The sequence below is a fragment of the Schistocerca serialis genome, chromosome 9 (assembly GCF_023864345.2).
Source record: "Schistocerca serialis cubense isolate TAMUIC-IGC-003099 chromosome 9, iqSchSeri2.2, whole genome shotgun sequence".
Classification (NCBI taxonomy): Eukaryota; Metazoa; Arthropoda; class Insecta; order Orthoptera; family Acrididae; genus Schistocerca; species Schistocerca serialis.
The window spans coordinates 258,023,740-258,037,784 of record NC_064646.1 but is presented as its reverse complement, the minus strand read 5'-3'; the positions used below and the strand labels follow the sequence as shown (position 1 = coordinate 258,037,784).

The window sequence follows — 14,045 nt, the reverse complement described above, 5'->3', positions numbered from 1 at the left end:
AACTTTATTGACACATTCCTGGGGTCAGATACATCACATGATCACACTGACAGAACCACAGGCACATAGACACAGGCAACAGAGCATGCACAATGTCGGCACTAGTACAGTGTATATCCACCTTTCGCAGCAATGCAGGCTGCTATTCTCCCATGGAGACGATCGTAGAGATGCTGGATGTAGTCCTGTGGAACGGCTTGCCATGCCATTTCCACCTGGCGCCTCAGTTGGACCAGCGTTCGTGCTGGACGTGCAGACCGCGTGAGACGACGCTTCATCCAGTCCCAAACATGCTCAATGGGGGACAGATCCGGAGATCTTGCTGGCCAGGGTAGTTGACTTACACCTTCTAGAGCACGTTGGGTGGCACGGGATACATGCGGACGTGCATTGTCCTGTTGGAACAGCAAGTTCCCTTGCCGGTCTAGGAATGGTAGAACGATGGGTTCGATGACAGTTTGGATGTACCGTGCACTATTCAGTGTCCCCTCGACGACCACCAGTGGTGTACGGCCAGTGTAGGAGATCGCTCCCCACACCATGATGCCGGGTGTTGGCCCTGTGTGCCTCGGTCGTATGCAGTCCTGATTGTGGCGCTCACCTGCACGGCGCCAAACACGCATACGACCATCATTGGCACCAAGGCAGAAGCGACTCTCATCGCTGAAGACGACACGTCTCCATTCGTCCCTCCATTCACGCCTGTCGCGACACCACTGGAGGCGGGCTGCACGATGTTGGGGCGTGAGCGGAAGACGGCCTAACGGTGTGCGGGACCGTAGCCCAGCTTCATGGAGACGGTTGCGAATGGTCCTCGCCGATACCCCAGGAGCAACAGTGTCCCTAATTTGCTGGGAAGTGGCGGTGCGGTCCCCTACGGCACTGCGTAGGATCCTACGGTCTTGGCGTGCATCCGTGCATCGCTGCGGTCCGGTCCCAGGTCGACGGGTACGTGCACCTTCCGCCGACCACTGGCGACAACATCGATGTACTGTGGAGACCTCACGCCCCACGTGTTGAGCAATTCGGCGGTACGTCCACCCGGCCTCCCGCATGCCCACTATACGCCCTCGCTCAAAGTCCGTCAACTGCACATACGGTTCACGTCCACGCTGTCGCGGCATGCTACCAGTGTTAAAGACTGCGATGGAGCTCCGTATGCCACGGCAAACTGGCTGACACTGACGGCGGCGGTGCACAAATGCTGCGCAGCTAGCGCCATTCGACGGCCAACACCGCGGTTCCTGGTGTGTCCGCTGTGCCGTGCGTGTGATCATTGCTTGTACAGCCCTCTCGCAGTGTCCGGAGCAAGTATGGTGGGTCTGACACACCGGTGTCAATGTGTTCTTTTTTCCATTTCCAGGAGTGTATGTTTCTAAATTTTTGGATTGCATGTAGGGAGGAGAGAGATTTCCGGCAAGCTGTGGCTGTTTGTTCTTCCCAGTTTAGATGCTCATCCAAGATTATTCCAAGGTCTTTTACTGGTTTTTTTGGTATGTTAGTTGGGTACCATTGAGGAGTATTTGAGGGACTGTTTCGCGAAAGTACTGCCTGATTAACTTTGGATGAGATATAAGAATGAGCTGGGATTTCTTGGGGTTTAGTTTCAGATCTAAGTTTTGTGCCCATTGAGAAACAGAGCAAAGATCTGCGTTCATACTCGCTACTGCGTCAGCAATGTTCTTGGGGCTTGCACTTATGTACAGTTGGATGTCGTCGGCATATAGATCAGGGGTCTCCAAACGTTTTAGTCTGCGGGTCACATTGATTCCTCCACAAAGTCATAAGGGCCAAGATCTACCTAGTGGGATTAAAGAACCCTAGCACTCCATGATCACCGTAATTTAAGGCTAAAAAGGAAAGATGAAATCGCAAAAATCTAAGGTTGTGGGAATAGCTAGCACTGATACGAACTACGATTTTTATTTAATTACATAATTTTGACCGAATATCTGGCATATTTTATTTTGGCGAATTTCACCGACAAAAAAGTATGTCACTGCACATTCTTCACGAAAGCGTCCTGCAAATTTAACGAAATCTCAAAATCATTGTTAGCAACACTATTACTACAAGACGTAACAGAGGTAGAGTATGTCAACGTATTGTTATTTCAAGCAGCGCAACAATAAGTTTGGTTCTGTAGCCTTGTAGCGAGTAGCAGAGCCAGAGCATATATTTGATAGTTCTGTTGCGTGATTGCGTCTATGTTGCGAGTGTCTCACGAGTTTTTTAGTGTTTTATGCGCTAGTAGGTGTGGGACAATTCAAAGTTTGACTTCGAAGAGACAAGGAATATCTGAAAATCGTAATACGTAAAGAAAGTGAAACCTTGCTTAAGAAGCATCTTCCGTAATGATTCATTACTAAGGCTAGTCGCCGAAGTGGCGTCCATTTGAAAGACTTGCACCAGACTCGTGAGTAGAATAAAATACAAAGAATTTTTTTACTTAAAATGTTTTCGTCAAACTAGTCTGTTAACCTTTTTTTTCACTATCGCACGGATAATGGTCTGTCTGTTTATTGTGGATAGCCACAACTTTAACTATGACCTTCCGCTTTGTAAAGATAGAGCTTCGACAATGTCGCGGTGTATTGGTCGCGATAGGCCTCGAAACTCAATTGCTGGCAGTATAGGCACCACCTCCAATATTTGGAGGGCCGGTTACCAGGGATGTCCGGCCAGCTAACGCGGGCCGGTTTCGGCCCGCGGGCCGTAGTTTGGAGACCCCTGATATAGATGGTAGTTGCAGGAGTGAATCACTGTAGAAATATCATTAATGTACAGTGAGAAGAGCTGCTTCCCGTGTCATCCGCGTGTGCAGCACAGCAAGAATGACTGCTTGAACACCTCTGTGCGGTTAGTCTAGTCTTCACGACACCTAGTGAGGTTGGTTTGTGTGTCTGATTGCAGGAGCGCCTCGACGATGCAGGAGGTGCAGCAGGTGCACGAGATGCTCAAGTCGCACCACAGCCACCTGGTGCGCACCGTGGCGCACAACACGAACACGGTGATGAAGGCGGCCGAGGAGGCGCGCAACCAGGGCCGCCAGATCGAGCGCGCCATCCAGGAGGTGACGGAGGCGCTCTCCGCCGCCGGCAAGGACCACGCCGCCACGCTGCGCCACGGCCACGACGCCGTCGACTCCCGGCTCGCCAACATCCTGGGCGCGCTCCAGGTAGTTTTACGTAGCTCACAGTTTCTCGCTGCGGGTGGATGTAAGAAGTCTCACACACCGTCGACATAAACGCGGATCAGTTCCTCGTCGCGCTATACTCTACGAACTGCTGAGAGCTGTGCTGAACGGCGTTGCGTATGAGGCACGCGCGGTTCCAGGGGCCGGGACAAGGGTACGAAACGTAGCACTAAAAGCAGACGAGTTTTGTTATTTGGACAGGGAAACAACTGACCATTGTCGAAGTAGTGAGGAGCCAAAGAAACTGGTACACCTGCCTAACGTCGTGTAGAGCTCCCGCGAGCACGCGGAAGTGCCGCAACACGACATGGACTCCACTAATTATATGATAGCGGAACAAACACTGGTAGCAGTTACTTCTGTGAAATATCTGGGAGTATGCGTGCGGAACGATTTGAAGCGGAATGATCATATAAAATCAATTCTTGGTAAGGCGGTTACCAGGTTGAAATTCACTGGGAGAGTCCTTAGAAAATGTAGTCCATCAACAAAGGAGGTGGCTTACAAAACACTCGTTCGATCTATTCTTGAGTACTGCTCATCAGTGTGGGATCCGTACCAGGTCGGGTTGACGGAGGACATAGAGAAGATACAAAGAAGAGCGGCGCGTTTCGTCACAGAGTTATTTGGTAAGCATGATAGCGTTACGATGTTTAGCAAACTCTGCAAGAGAGGCGCTCTGCATCGCGGTGTAGCTTGCTGTCCTGGTGTCGAGAGGGTGCGTTTCTGGATGAGGTATCTAATACATTGCTTCCCCCTACTTATACCTCCCAAGGAGATCACGAATGTAAAATTAGAGATTCGAGCGCGCACGGAGGCTTTCCGGCAGTCGTTCTTCCCGCGAACCATACGCGACTGGAACAGGAAAGGGAGGTAATGACAGTGGCACGAAAAGTGCCCTCCGCCACACACCGTTGTGTGGCTTGCGGAGTATAAATGTAGATGTACATGTAGAAGTAGTGCTGGAGGGAACTGACACCATGAATCCTGCAGGGATATCCATAAATCCGTAAGAGTACGAGGGGGTCGAGAACAGGACGTTGCAATGCATCACAGATATGCTAAATTATGCTTTATGTTTGGGGAGTCTGGTGGGGAGCGGAAGTGTTTACACTCAGAGGAGTTTTCCTGGAGCCACTCTGCAGCAATTCTAAAAGTGTGGGGTGTCACATTGTCCTGCTGGAATTGCCCAAGTCTGTCGGAATGCACAATGGACATGAATGGATGCAGGTGATCAGACAGCATGCTTACGTACGTGTCACCTGTCAAAATCTTATCTTGACGAATCACGGGTCTCATGTCACTGCAACTACACACGCCCCACACCATTGCAGAGCCTCCGCCAGCTTGAACAGTCCCCTGCTGACATGCAGCGTCCATGGATTCGTAAGGCTGTCTCCGTACCCTCGATAAAATTTGAAACGAGACTCGTCCGACCAGGCAACATGTTTTCAGTCATCAACATTCCAATGTCGGTGTTGACGGGCCCAGACGAGGCGTGAAGGTCTGTGCCGTGCGGTCATCAAGGGTACACGAGTGGGCCTTCGGCTCCGAAAGCCCATATCGATGATGTTTCGTTGAACGATTTGCAAGCTGACACTTGTTGATAGCCCAGCACTGAAATCTGCAGCAATTTGCGGATGGATTTGCATTTCTGTCACGTTGAACGGTTCTCTGTCGTTGGTCAAGTTTCTGCAGGATCTTTTTCCGACCGCAGCGGTGTCGGGGACTTGATGTTTTACCGGATTCCTGATATTCACGGTACACTCGTGAAATGGTCGTATCGGAAAATCCTCACTTCATCGCTACCTCGGAGATGCTGTGTCCTATCGCTCGTGCGCCAACTATAACACCATGTTCAAAGTCACTTAAATCTTGATAACCTTTTCTATTGTAGCAGCAGTAACCGATCTAACAACGGCGCCAGACACCTGTTGTATTATACAGGCGTTGCCGACCGCAGCGCCGTATTCTGCCTGTTTACACATCTCTGTGTTTGAATACGCATGCCTATAGCAGTATTCTTGGTGCTTCAGTGTGAAATGTAGACAAGCAACATCAGGTAAAGTGTGTGTCAGAAAAAGAAAGCTGTTGTCACTGAATATAAATTTAAGTGTCGGAAAGTCTTTCCTTCAGTCTGGAGTCTAACCTCATATGGAAGTGAAAAGTGGAAAATAAACAGTTCAGAAAAGAATAAAACTATGGTACTACAGACGAATGGTTAAGATTAGGTGGTAGTGAAGAGATACTGAATCGAATTGGGGATACAATAAATCTGTGGCTCAATTTGACTAAAGAAAGGGACTTGTTAATAGTACACAGTCTGACGCATCAAGGAATCTTCACTTTGATTTTGTGAGAATATATATAATGAAAGGATGGAGAAGGAATCAGCAGTGGTCTTTTCAGAGGAACCATTTCAATATTTTACTGGAGCAATTTAGAGAAATCACAGGAAACCTAAATCTGAACGTTCAGACAGGGATTCGAACTGTCATCCTCCCGAATGTGAGTCCAGTGTGTTAACCATTATGCCTACCTCACTCGGTACTATGAGACGAATACTGTAAGCAGGTTCAAATGGATATAGGTTGTGGTAGTTACGCAGATATGATGAGACTAGCACAGAACAGAGTAGCATGGGCAGCTGCAGTAAACCAGTCTTCAGACAGAAGACTTCAACAACAGAAAACATTGCTATAATAATGCACCTAGTTCACTGGTTCCTGCGTATTTCACAGCCTATGTGGTACCTATTAAATTATTGATCGATTTCTGGAACATGTCATCTGGTTGAAGCTGGAGTGTTGTAACTTGTTACTAGTAATTAATAGTTTAGGCACTCCCTACTAGCTATGATCCCTTGGAGACAGTGGTTAGAATACAGAAAGAAGCAAGGACAATTTTAGCAATGACACCAAATGCTCCTTTTGCAAACTGATGAGGGATTTGTAGTAGTTGGTTGCAATGCTTAAAATGAGCATGTCAATAATGCACTTTCACACAAACGTGATACTGACTTTACTGACATTTGGAAGGAAATATACAGCACACATGTAGCACCAAAACTATGTGACAAAGACAGAACTTCCTCCTATCTCAGTAACCTACGTGTTGTACACTACTTCCTCCCATCAAAAGATCACAAAAAGTCAATAAATTTAGTACTATGGCATATACAATTATGGAAGTAGAGGTCCAAGATCTATCAAATTTGTAGAGTTGTCAATCACATAATTACAATTTTTATTCAATTCTGAACTGATGCCCATTGCCAGCAACAGCATGAAGTATGTCCACCAATTTCATTATTGTATTCATTGTGGCATGGAAGTAATCAGCCTCTGAATGTCCTGACATACCTCGAACACTTGCTGCGTCATTTCATGAAGAGTGGTAGGCGGTATGAACATATACATATTACTATACCGTCTCAGACATGCTCTACCGGTGACAAACCTGGGGACCAATCACACACCAGCCAAGGATCCATACTTCCCTTGAGGCATTTGTGCTGTGAATGGTGGTGTGGGTTCTTGCATTTTCTGTTGGAATATGCCAGTTTGTACTCTATCCATGAAGGATATGGAAACATTGTTTGCCATTATTGTCCCACTCTGGTGAACATTCAGCTTCCCTTCAACAATAATCATCACATCAGGCATATTCTCATATCCGCTAACTCCCCCACCATGATTCCAGGAGATGGAGAGACATGGGTCTCGAGAATCACTGCTTTGTGTGACCTTTCACCAGATCGACAAGCAAATTGCCATCAATCTGGCGACCAGAAAAGAAGAAGTGAGACTCATACTGAACAGTAGGGAACACCATAGGATACCACTTAACAACCCAGTTGACATTGGCCTTAGAGCACGCAAATCTCTGTCATCTGATTTGGCATCTGTGGTAAATGCTGCATGACAACTTGAAATCTCAATCCAGATTCCACTATCTGTTCCCAGGCAGGCCTATTACTTCTGCCTGGACTTCAGTTGTTGTCATCCATCTATTCGTTAGAGCAAATCTAAGAGTCCTATGACCTCCTTGTTGTGTAGTCCTCCTGAAAGGACCCATACATAACCGTTTTTGCCACACTGTGGTTCAGAGTCCATCTTGTCCCCACTCATTCAGCAATTACTGCATAACAGCTACCTTTCTGTGTGAACTGACAGTCTAATGTCAATCATCCAATTTCTCTCAACATCCAAAATACAGTGATAAACTGCATGAGCATGTTCTCTAGGCATGTGTTGTGATCTCCACTTCACCATCAAAAGACAAGGAATACTGGCAAAAGAAAGCAGAGTACATCTCAAATTTCTCATAGTGACACTCAGAATAATTCTTTAGTGGCAAGAGAGAACAGATACCAAGAGACTGTTTCTCTTTAGATTTTAGAGTTAGGTAGAGACTTAAAAATAACCTGTACCATCAAACAACAGAAAATCACTCTTGAGATATGTCTTGCAAAGAGTGTCCCAATCTCATTAAGAGACTGAAGAAGAAAGGTTAAGGTAGAGAGAGTAGTCGTAGTTGGTGTTCTGATTGTGGTGGTGCTCGATGTATGCCTGACATGGAATTATTAGCTTGCTTACTTCATTTATACTATCATGATCAAGCTAAGTCACAAACTAAAGGGCTAAATACTTCATTCTCAGTACTCTGAAATGTATTAGCTAGTTCTTTCAACCAATTTGTGCCAACTATTGCAATTAAAGTCACTCGTTATCAATCTTTAGCTTCTATGTGGTCCCTTCTTGAAGCTGATTCTTCTCTTTCTCTTCCTCGTCCTCCTCCTCCTCCTCCTCCTCCACTCCTACACATGGCCACATTTCTCAATCAATTTCATATGTACAGTCACATCAAGCAGGGCTTTTCAAAATTCCTGAACATACAGTTTGTGTTACGTTAAAACATTGCACCACTCAGTTTCAAAATGGCAACTATGCACATGAAAGACACTTCTGGAATTAGTGATGATGTTAAACACCATGGGTGCAAACTGTGCGGTTAAGAAAATAGTGTAGCAGATGTTTTTAATAATTACACAGAAAGCTCCACATACTACTTTTAATCATTTTCACCCACTTTTATGCACAATACGGTGTGAAACTTATAAATAAAACTCAGTATGCTTTTGTAACAGTCCTATAAGCATACTACGTGTGCTGTATAAAGTACAATATGTAATAAAACATAGGTTGTACTGTTAGGCTGTGACTTTTTTTCCTTTTGTAGATTAGGCCAGTGGCACCCCAAAAGGGCATTGAAGGCAATTGCATTTCTAAGTGAGAACTGTAAATTTATTGTTAATCTTTAGGTGTTTCAAACAAAACATAATATACACAAAAATTCTAAATGGCAAATTTACCTGATTATAACACAAATGTAATTTGTATGTTTTATTTCAGGACTTGCAAGATCAGCTTGGAGAAATGGTTCCAGATAGAAGTGAGACTTCCAGAGAAATAATGAATGCAGAAGCATGTCTTGGAAATCAGAAAATTATTACAAGAATTGCTGCAGAAATAGAGAAACACAACACATTGTTAATCACAAGCTTAAAAGATAGAGGTGCTGTTACCACCTGTCCTTCAATAGACATACCTGAATTCACAGACAAGATTGCCTTGGCATTTGAAGGGAAAGGAATAGTAATGTGTAAAGTTAATGATGATTCAAATGATGTCTCTCAAATAATACAACCGTTTGACAAAAGCTACACTTCTGAGAATGTATTCACACGAAGCAACGAACACCATGATAATGATGGTAAAAGTAATGATATTCCAGGCCAACGCGATGAAGTGTGGGACAAGACAAATGAGAATATTTCAAGTGCTTCTAATGGGAAAAGTGCATCACTAACTAGTAGCAGCAAAAGTCACCCATTGAATTACAGTAACTTAAACGATATTGCTGAGAATTCATCTTCGGAGTCAGAAGGATTATTTAAAACTGAAGGGAACAGAGAAAACTCTGAGTTAGGCACAAGCGGAAACTTTGTATCACAGATACAAGAGCAGCACAATAATTCATCACAAAGCCAATGGAAAAACATACTCGCCATCATTCACGATACAGATACTGGAGAAAGTAAAGAAGTGCAAAAGCCATCACTAACTATTGTACATGAGAAGTCACCAGGGGAGAGGGGCAATGGGTTCAGTTCTTCCTTCCACATTCCAGATGCCATTCACGATCAGCATGACAGCAACACAACCCTACTGACCAGGACACCCACTGAGCAAGAAATCCAAGTTATTGCATTCTTACGAAAACCAGAAGATGATGAGACAATTGAAAAAGAAAATAGCAGTAATGTAATGAGGAGATCAATGAATTACACTAACAAACCCAAAAGCGTAAATACAACAATGCTTGCAGAAGAAAAACACCAAAATGCATCCCATGATAATTCTGGAGGTGTGAGGACTTCTGGAAATAGCGAACATGTTAAACAAAGTGATGAAACAGAACATGCAATTACAGTAAGCACAAACACAGTGAACTATACAAATGCACACAACTTCATACAATCTGAGGCTAACGTCACAAGCAATGAACCATACAATTTAGAAATGAATTTTACAAACAGTGGCCCAGTCGCTGTAGATCAGGAACACAACACTGAAGTGTATGTATCAGAATTTTTGAAAAAAATAATGGAAACCTATGGTACAGACACACAAGTAAATAAATCAATACAGGACTTCTGGAAAGTACTTTTGGAAAAGAATCACCACCTCAAAACTGATGAACACACTGTAGAAAATGGTACAAGTGCAGAATTACCTGATACTTCAAAAGAGGAACCAAATGAGAACAGCAGTTACAATGATGATTATATAAATTATAAGAATTTAGAATTTCATGCTCAGAGACTGAACATTTCTACCATTCCAGAAACAATAAAAGATGTAAAAATAAAGCAATATGTTAACAAGTTAGAAGAAATTGCTCATGAACTGTCGAACAGGAAGGAAAGTTCACTTAACAACACTGGAAGTACCATGAATCACACACACATTCATACAGAACAGCAGTATCTCTCTGCACAGCTGACTGAAGAGGATGACATGTCATCTTACTAACAATCTATATGTGAGTGTGAATGGACTGTTTTGTGTGTGTGTGTGTGTGTGTGTGTGTGTGTGTATGTGTGTGTGTGGAGAGAGAGAGAGAGAGAGAGAGAGAGAGAGAGAGAGAGAGAGAGATGTATAGAAGCCAAAGAATACTACAAAAACTTTGTCCAAAGAACAATGAAAATAAATTTGCAACAAACACAAGTTCTAGAAAGTGTATGTGCTGTGAAGTTTGTAAAATATTGTACCATAGTTTAGCCTATTGTGGCTGCATAAGAAACTGTAAATGTTTTGTAATAAATACAAACAAAGTGGTGTGTTTTATATTTATTTGGAACAAAATAAGCAGGAAAGTTAAGATTAAAGCATCCACAGTACAGAACTGGGAATGGTAAACTTCTCACATGATACACTTCATGCAAATAATCATGCTAGTGGTTGGCTGAAGTAATCAAAAAGATTATAAGTTTTATAACACTGGTTGTTTCTATTTATATGACAGATTCAGATAATTTCATAAGATTGACTTGAAATATGGGCAGTGTGTGAAGTGCATTGCATTACCAAGATGCATCTTCAGAATGGGTCAACAAGAATCCAGATTGACTTCCCAAAAACACTTATTTTTATACTCAACATATGGTTTTTTTTTTTTCATTTGCAATTTACCAAGTGACTTGGAAGACTACTCAACAGCTGTAAGTTAAACTTTCTATGTAAATATGTGGTAAAGTATCAGTCATTTGCAGAGAATTTTGCAGATGAATACCTTGAAACGTGAGTCAACTACTTTAGATGTTTATAGAATACAAATCCAATTCAGTTGCCAAAGATTTTATTAATTTATTCCACTACTGGTTTCAAAGTTTCAAAATGTCATTTTCAGGTGAACATTATGGGGACATGAGTGTGTGGCGATCAAGTCAGTCAGTCATGGGTGATAATACCCATGTAAAACAAATGCATGAGAGCAAAGGACTAGCAACCTAGTGACTTGTACAATTCTATTTTAGTTCCAAAAAGACTATACCACCCACAAATTGTGACAAAAGAAAGACTAATGAGTGATGTGTGTAAATATTTCCAATGTTAAAAAGACTATACAGATCTTTGCTCAAAAGCCGATACAGTGGTACATGGAAACTTAATTAATATGAAAAAATACCCAGCGTGACAAATGCAAATGAATATGAGAGTGCAATATGACTGTCAATCATTCAACATTTAACAGTACTCCACAATTCAGCTAAAATTTATAGGCATTTGGAAATACCTAATTATGTTCACTTACAACAAAATACAGAATTTATCAGTTTTTTCTTTCTTTTTTTCTTTTTTTACCAAATCTATACTCCGTAAGCTTAGAAAGACATAACGACAGCCTCTATTAATATCCAGAACATTATAAAGATAATAATCATCACATGCAGCATACCCCTAATCAATTATTTTATTATGTAAATAACTTAAATTGATAACAATAACACAAATTCCTGATTGGAGCAATACATAAAATAGGGGAAGGGTAACCACACATCTAAAGGGCACAGATGTGTGGAGCACAAAAACCACACACACACAATCATAGACACACCCAAATGTATACTTCATGGTGAAACTGACTATTGATACCCAGCTATTAAAGAAGTTGTCAGAGCAGATGGAAGTGGGGAGAGGTAGTGGGAAAGAGGCAGGTCTTTGGGCAGATGACTCTCCAGCCACACAGCAAGACAAATGGATTGCAGAGGTGGAGCAAAAAGAGCAGAGAGAGGGGGAGAGGGAATGTCCACACTGGAAAGGAAGATTTGTGGGAGAAGGCAGTGCATGATCTGGATGGGGAAGAAGTTGTGTGGACAGAAGAGAGAAGAGAAAATTTTAGATGAGGCAATGGGGATAGGTTAGTGGGGGTTTAGGCCAGGAGATTGCAAGAACACAGGATATAGGGAGCTCCAACGTTAGGCGGGTTATGGAGCCCCTCAGGAAAATAGCGGGTAGGTCGGGGAAGAATGCCAGTGTGCACTCGGTGTGCTTGCCGGGGGGTCTCGTCCGTAATGTGGAGGCGGCCCTTCCGGCAGCTATTGAACGCACTGGGTGTGACCGGCTGCAGATAGTAGCACATGTCGGAACGAATGACGCCTGCCGCTTGGGTTCTGAGGCCATCCTTGGTTCCTTCCGGCGGCTGGCTGATTTGGTGAAGACAACCAGCATCGCACGCGGAGTGCAAGCTGAGCTTAATATCTGCAGCATAGTGCCCAGAGTCGATCGCGGTCCTCTGGTTTGGAGCCGTGTGGAGGGTCTAAACCAGAGGCTCAGACGACTCTGCGACTATAATGGTTGCAAATTCATCGACCTCCGTTATTGGGTGGAGAACTGTAGGGCCCCCCTAGACAGGTCAGGCGTGCACTACACACCGGAAGCAGCTACTAGGGTAGCAGAGTACGTGTGGCATGCACACGGGGGTTTTTTAGGTTCGAGGGACCCCCCCTAGGGCGAAACGATAAAATACCTGACGGCTTACCAGAGAGGACATTATCATCGTTGATAAAGAACGTCCGTCCTCAGAGACCAAAAACAGGAAAAGTTAACGTAATATTGGTAAACTGCAGGAGTATCCAGGGCAAGGTTCCTGAATTAGTATCTCTTATTGAAGGAAATAGTGCGCATATAGTATTAGGAACGGAAAGTTGGTTAAAACCGGAAGTGAACAGTAACGAAATCCTAGACACAGAATGGAATATATACCGCAAGGATAGGATAAACGCCAATGGTGGAGGAGTATTTATAGCAGTAAAAAATTCAATAATATCCAGTGAAGTTATTAGCGAATGCGAATGTGAAATAATCTGGGTTAAGTTAAGTATCAGAGGTGGGTCAGATATGATAGTCGGATGCTTCTATAGACCACCTGCATCAGCAACCGTAGTAGTTGAGCGCCTCAGAGAGAACCTGCAGAACGTCGTGAAGAAGTTTCGTGATCATACTATTGTAATAGGGGGAGACTTCAATCTACCAGGTATAGAATGGGATAGTCACACAATCAGAACTGGAGCCAGGGACAGAGACTCTTGTGACATTATCCTGACTGCCTTGTCCGAGAATTACTTCGAGCAGATAGTTAGAGAACCAACTCGTGAAGCTAACGTTTTAGACCTCATAGCAACAAATAGACCGGAACTTTTCGACTCCGTGAATGTAGAAGAGGGTATCAGTGATCATAAGTCAGTGGTTGCATCAATGACTACAAGTGTAATAAGAAATGCCAAGAAAGGAAGGAAAATATATTTGCTTAACAAGAGTGATAGGGCACAAATCGCAGAATATCTGAGTGACCACCATCAAACGTTCATTTCTGAGGAAGAGGATGTGGAACAAAAATGGAAAAAATTCAGAAACATCGTCCAGTACGCCTTAGATAAGTTCGTACCGACTAAGGTCCAAAGCGAGGGGAAAGATCCACCGTGGTATAACAATCATGTACGAAAGGTACTACGGAAACAAAGAAAGCTTCATCATAGGTTTAAGAGTAGTCGAATCATAGCTGATAAGGAAAAGCTGAACGAAGCGAAAAAGAGCGTAAAGAGAGCAATGAGAGAAGCATTCAACGAATTCGAACATAAAACATTGGCAAACAATCTAAACAAGAACCCTAAAAAGTTTTGGTCATATGTAAAATCCGTAAGCGGATCTAAATCCCCTATTCAGTCACTCGTTGACCACGATGGCACCGAAACAGAGGACGACCGAAGAAAGGCAGAAATACT

At 43.5% G+C, this 14,045-nt stretch overlaps 2 protein-coding genes across 3 annotated transcripts in view; one reads left to right on the top strand and one right to left on the bottom strand.

The window, feature by feature from the left end:
- Positions 1-10,599, top strand: part of LOC126418436 (uncharacterized) — a 225,943-nt gene extending 215,344 nt beyond the window's left edge. The window contains exons 8-9 of the mRNA XM_050085194.1: positions 2,914-3,178; positions 8,611-10,599. Of these exons, the coding sequence (XP_049941151.1) occupies positions 2,914-3,178; positions 8,611-10,293 (1,948 nt within the window). The 3' untranslated portion in view covers positions 10,294-10,599. The remainder of the gene's footprint in view (positions 1-2,913; positions 3,179-8,610) is intronic.
- The window catches only part of LOC126418437 (Golgi-associated PDZ and coiled-coil motif-containing protein-like), a 489,842-nt gene that overhangs the window by 429,777 nt on the left and 46,020 nt on the right, over positions 1-14,045 (bottom strand). The window lies entirely within an intron of this gene.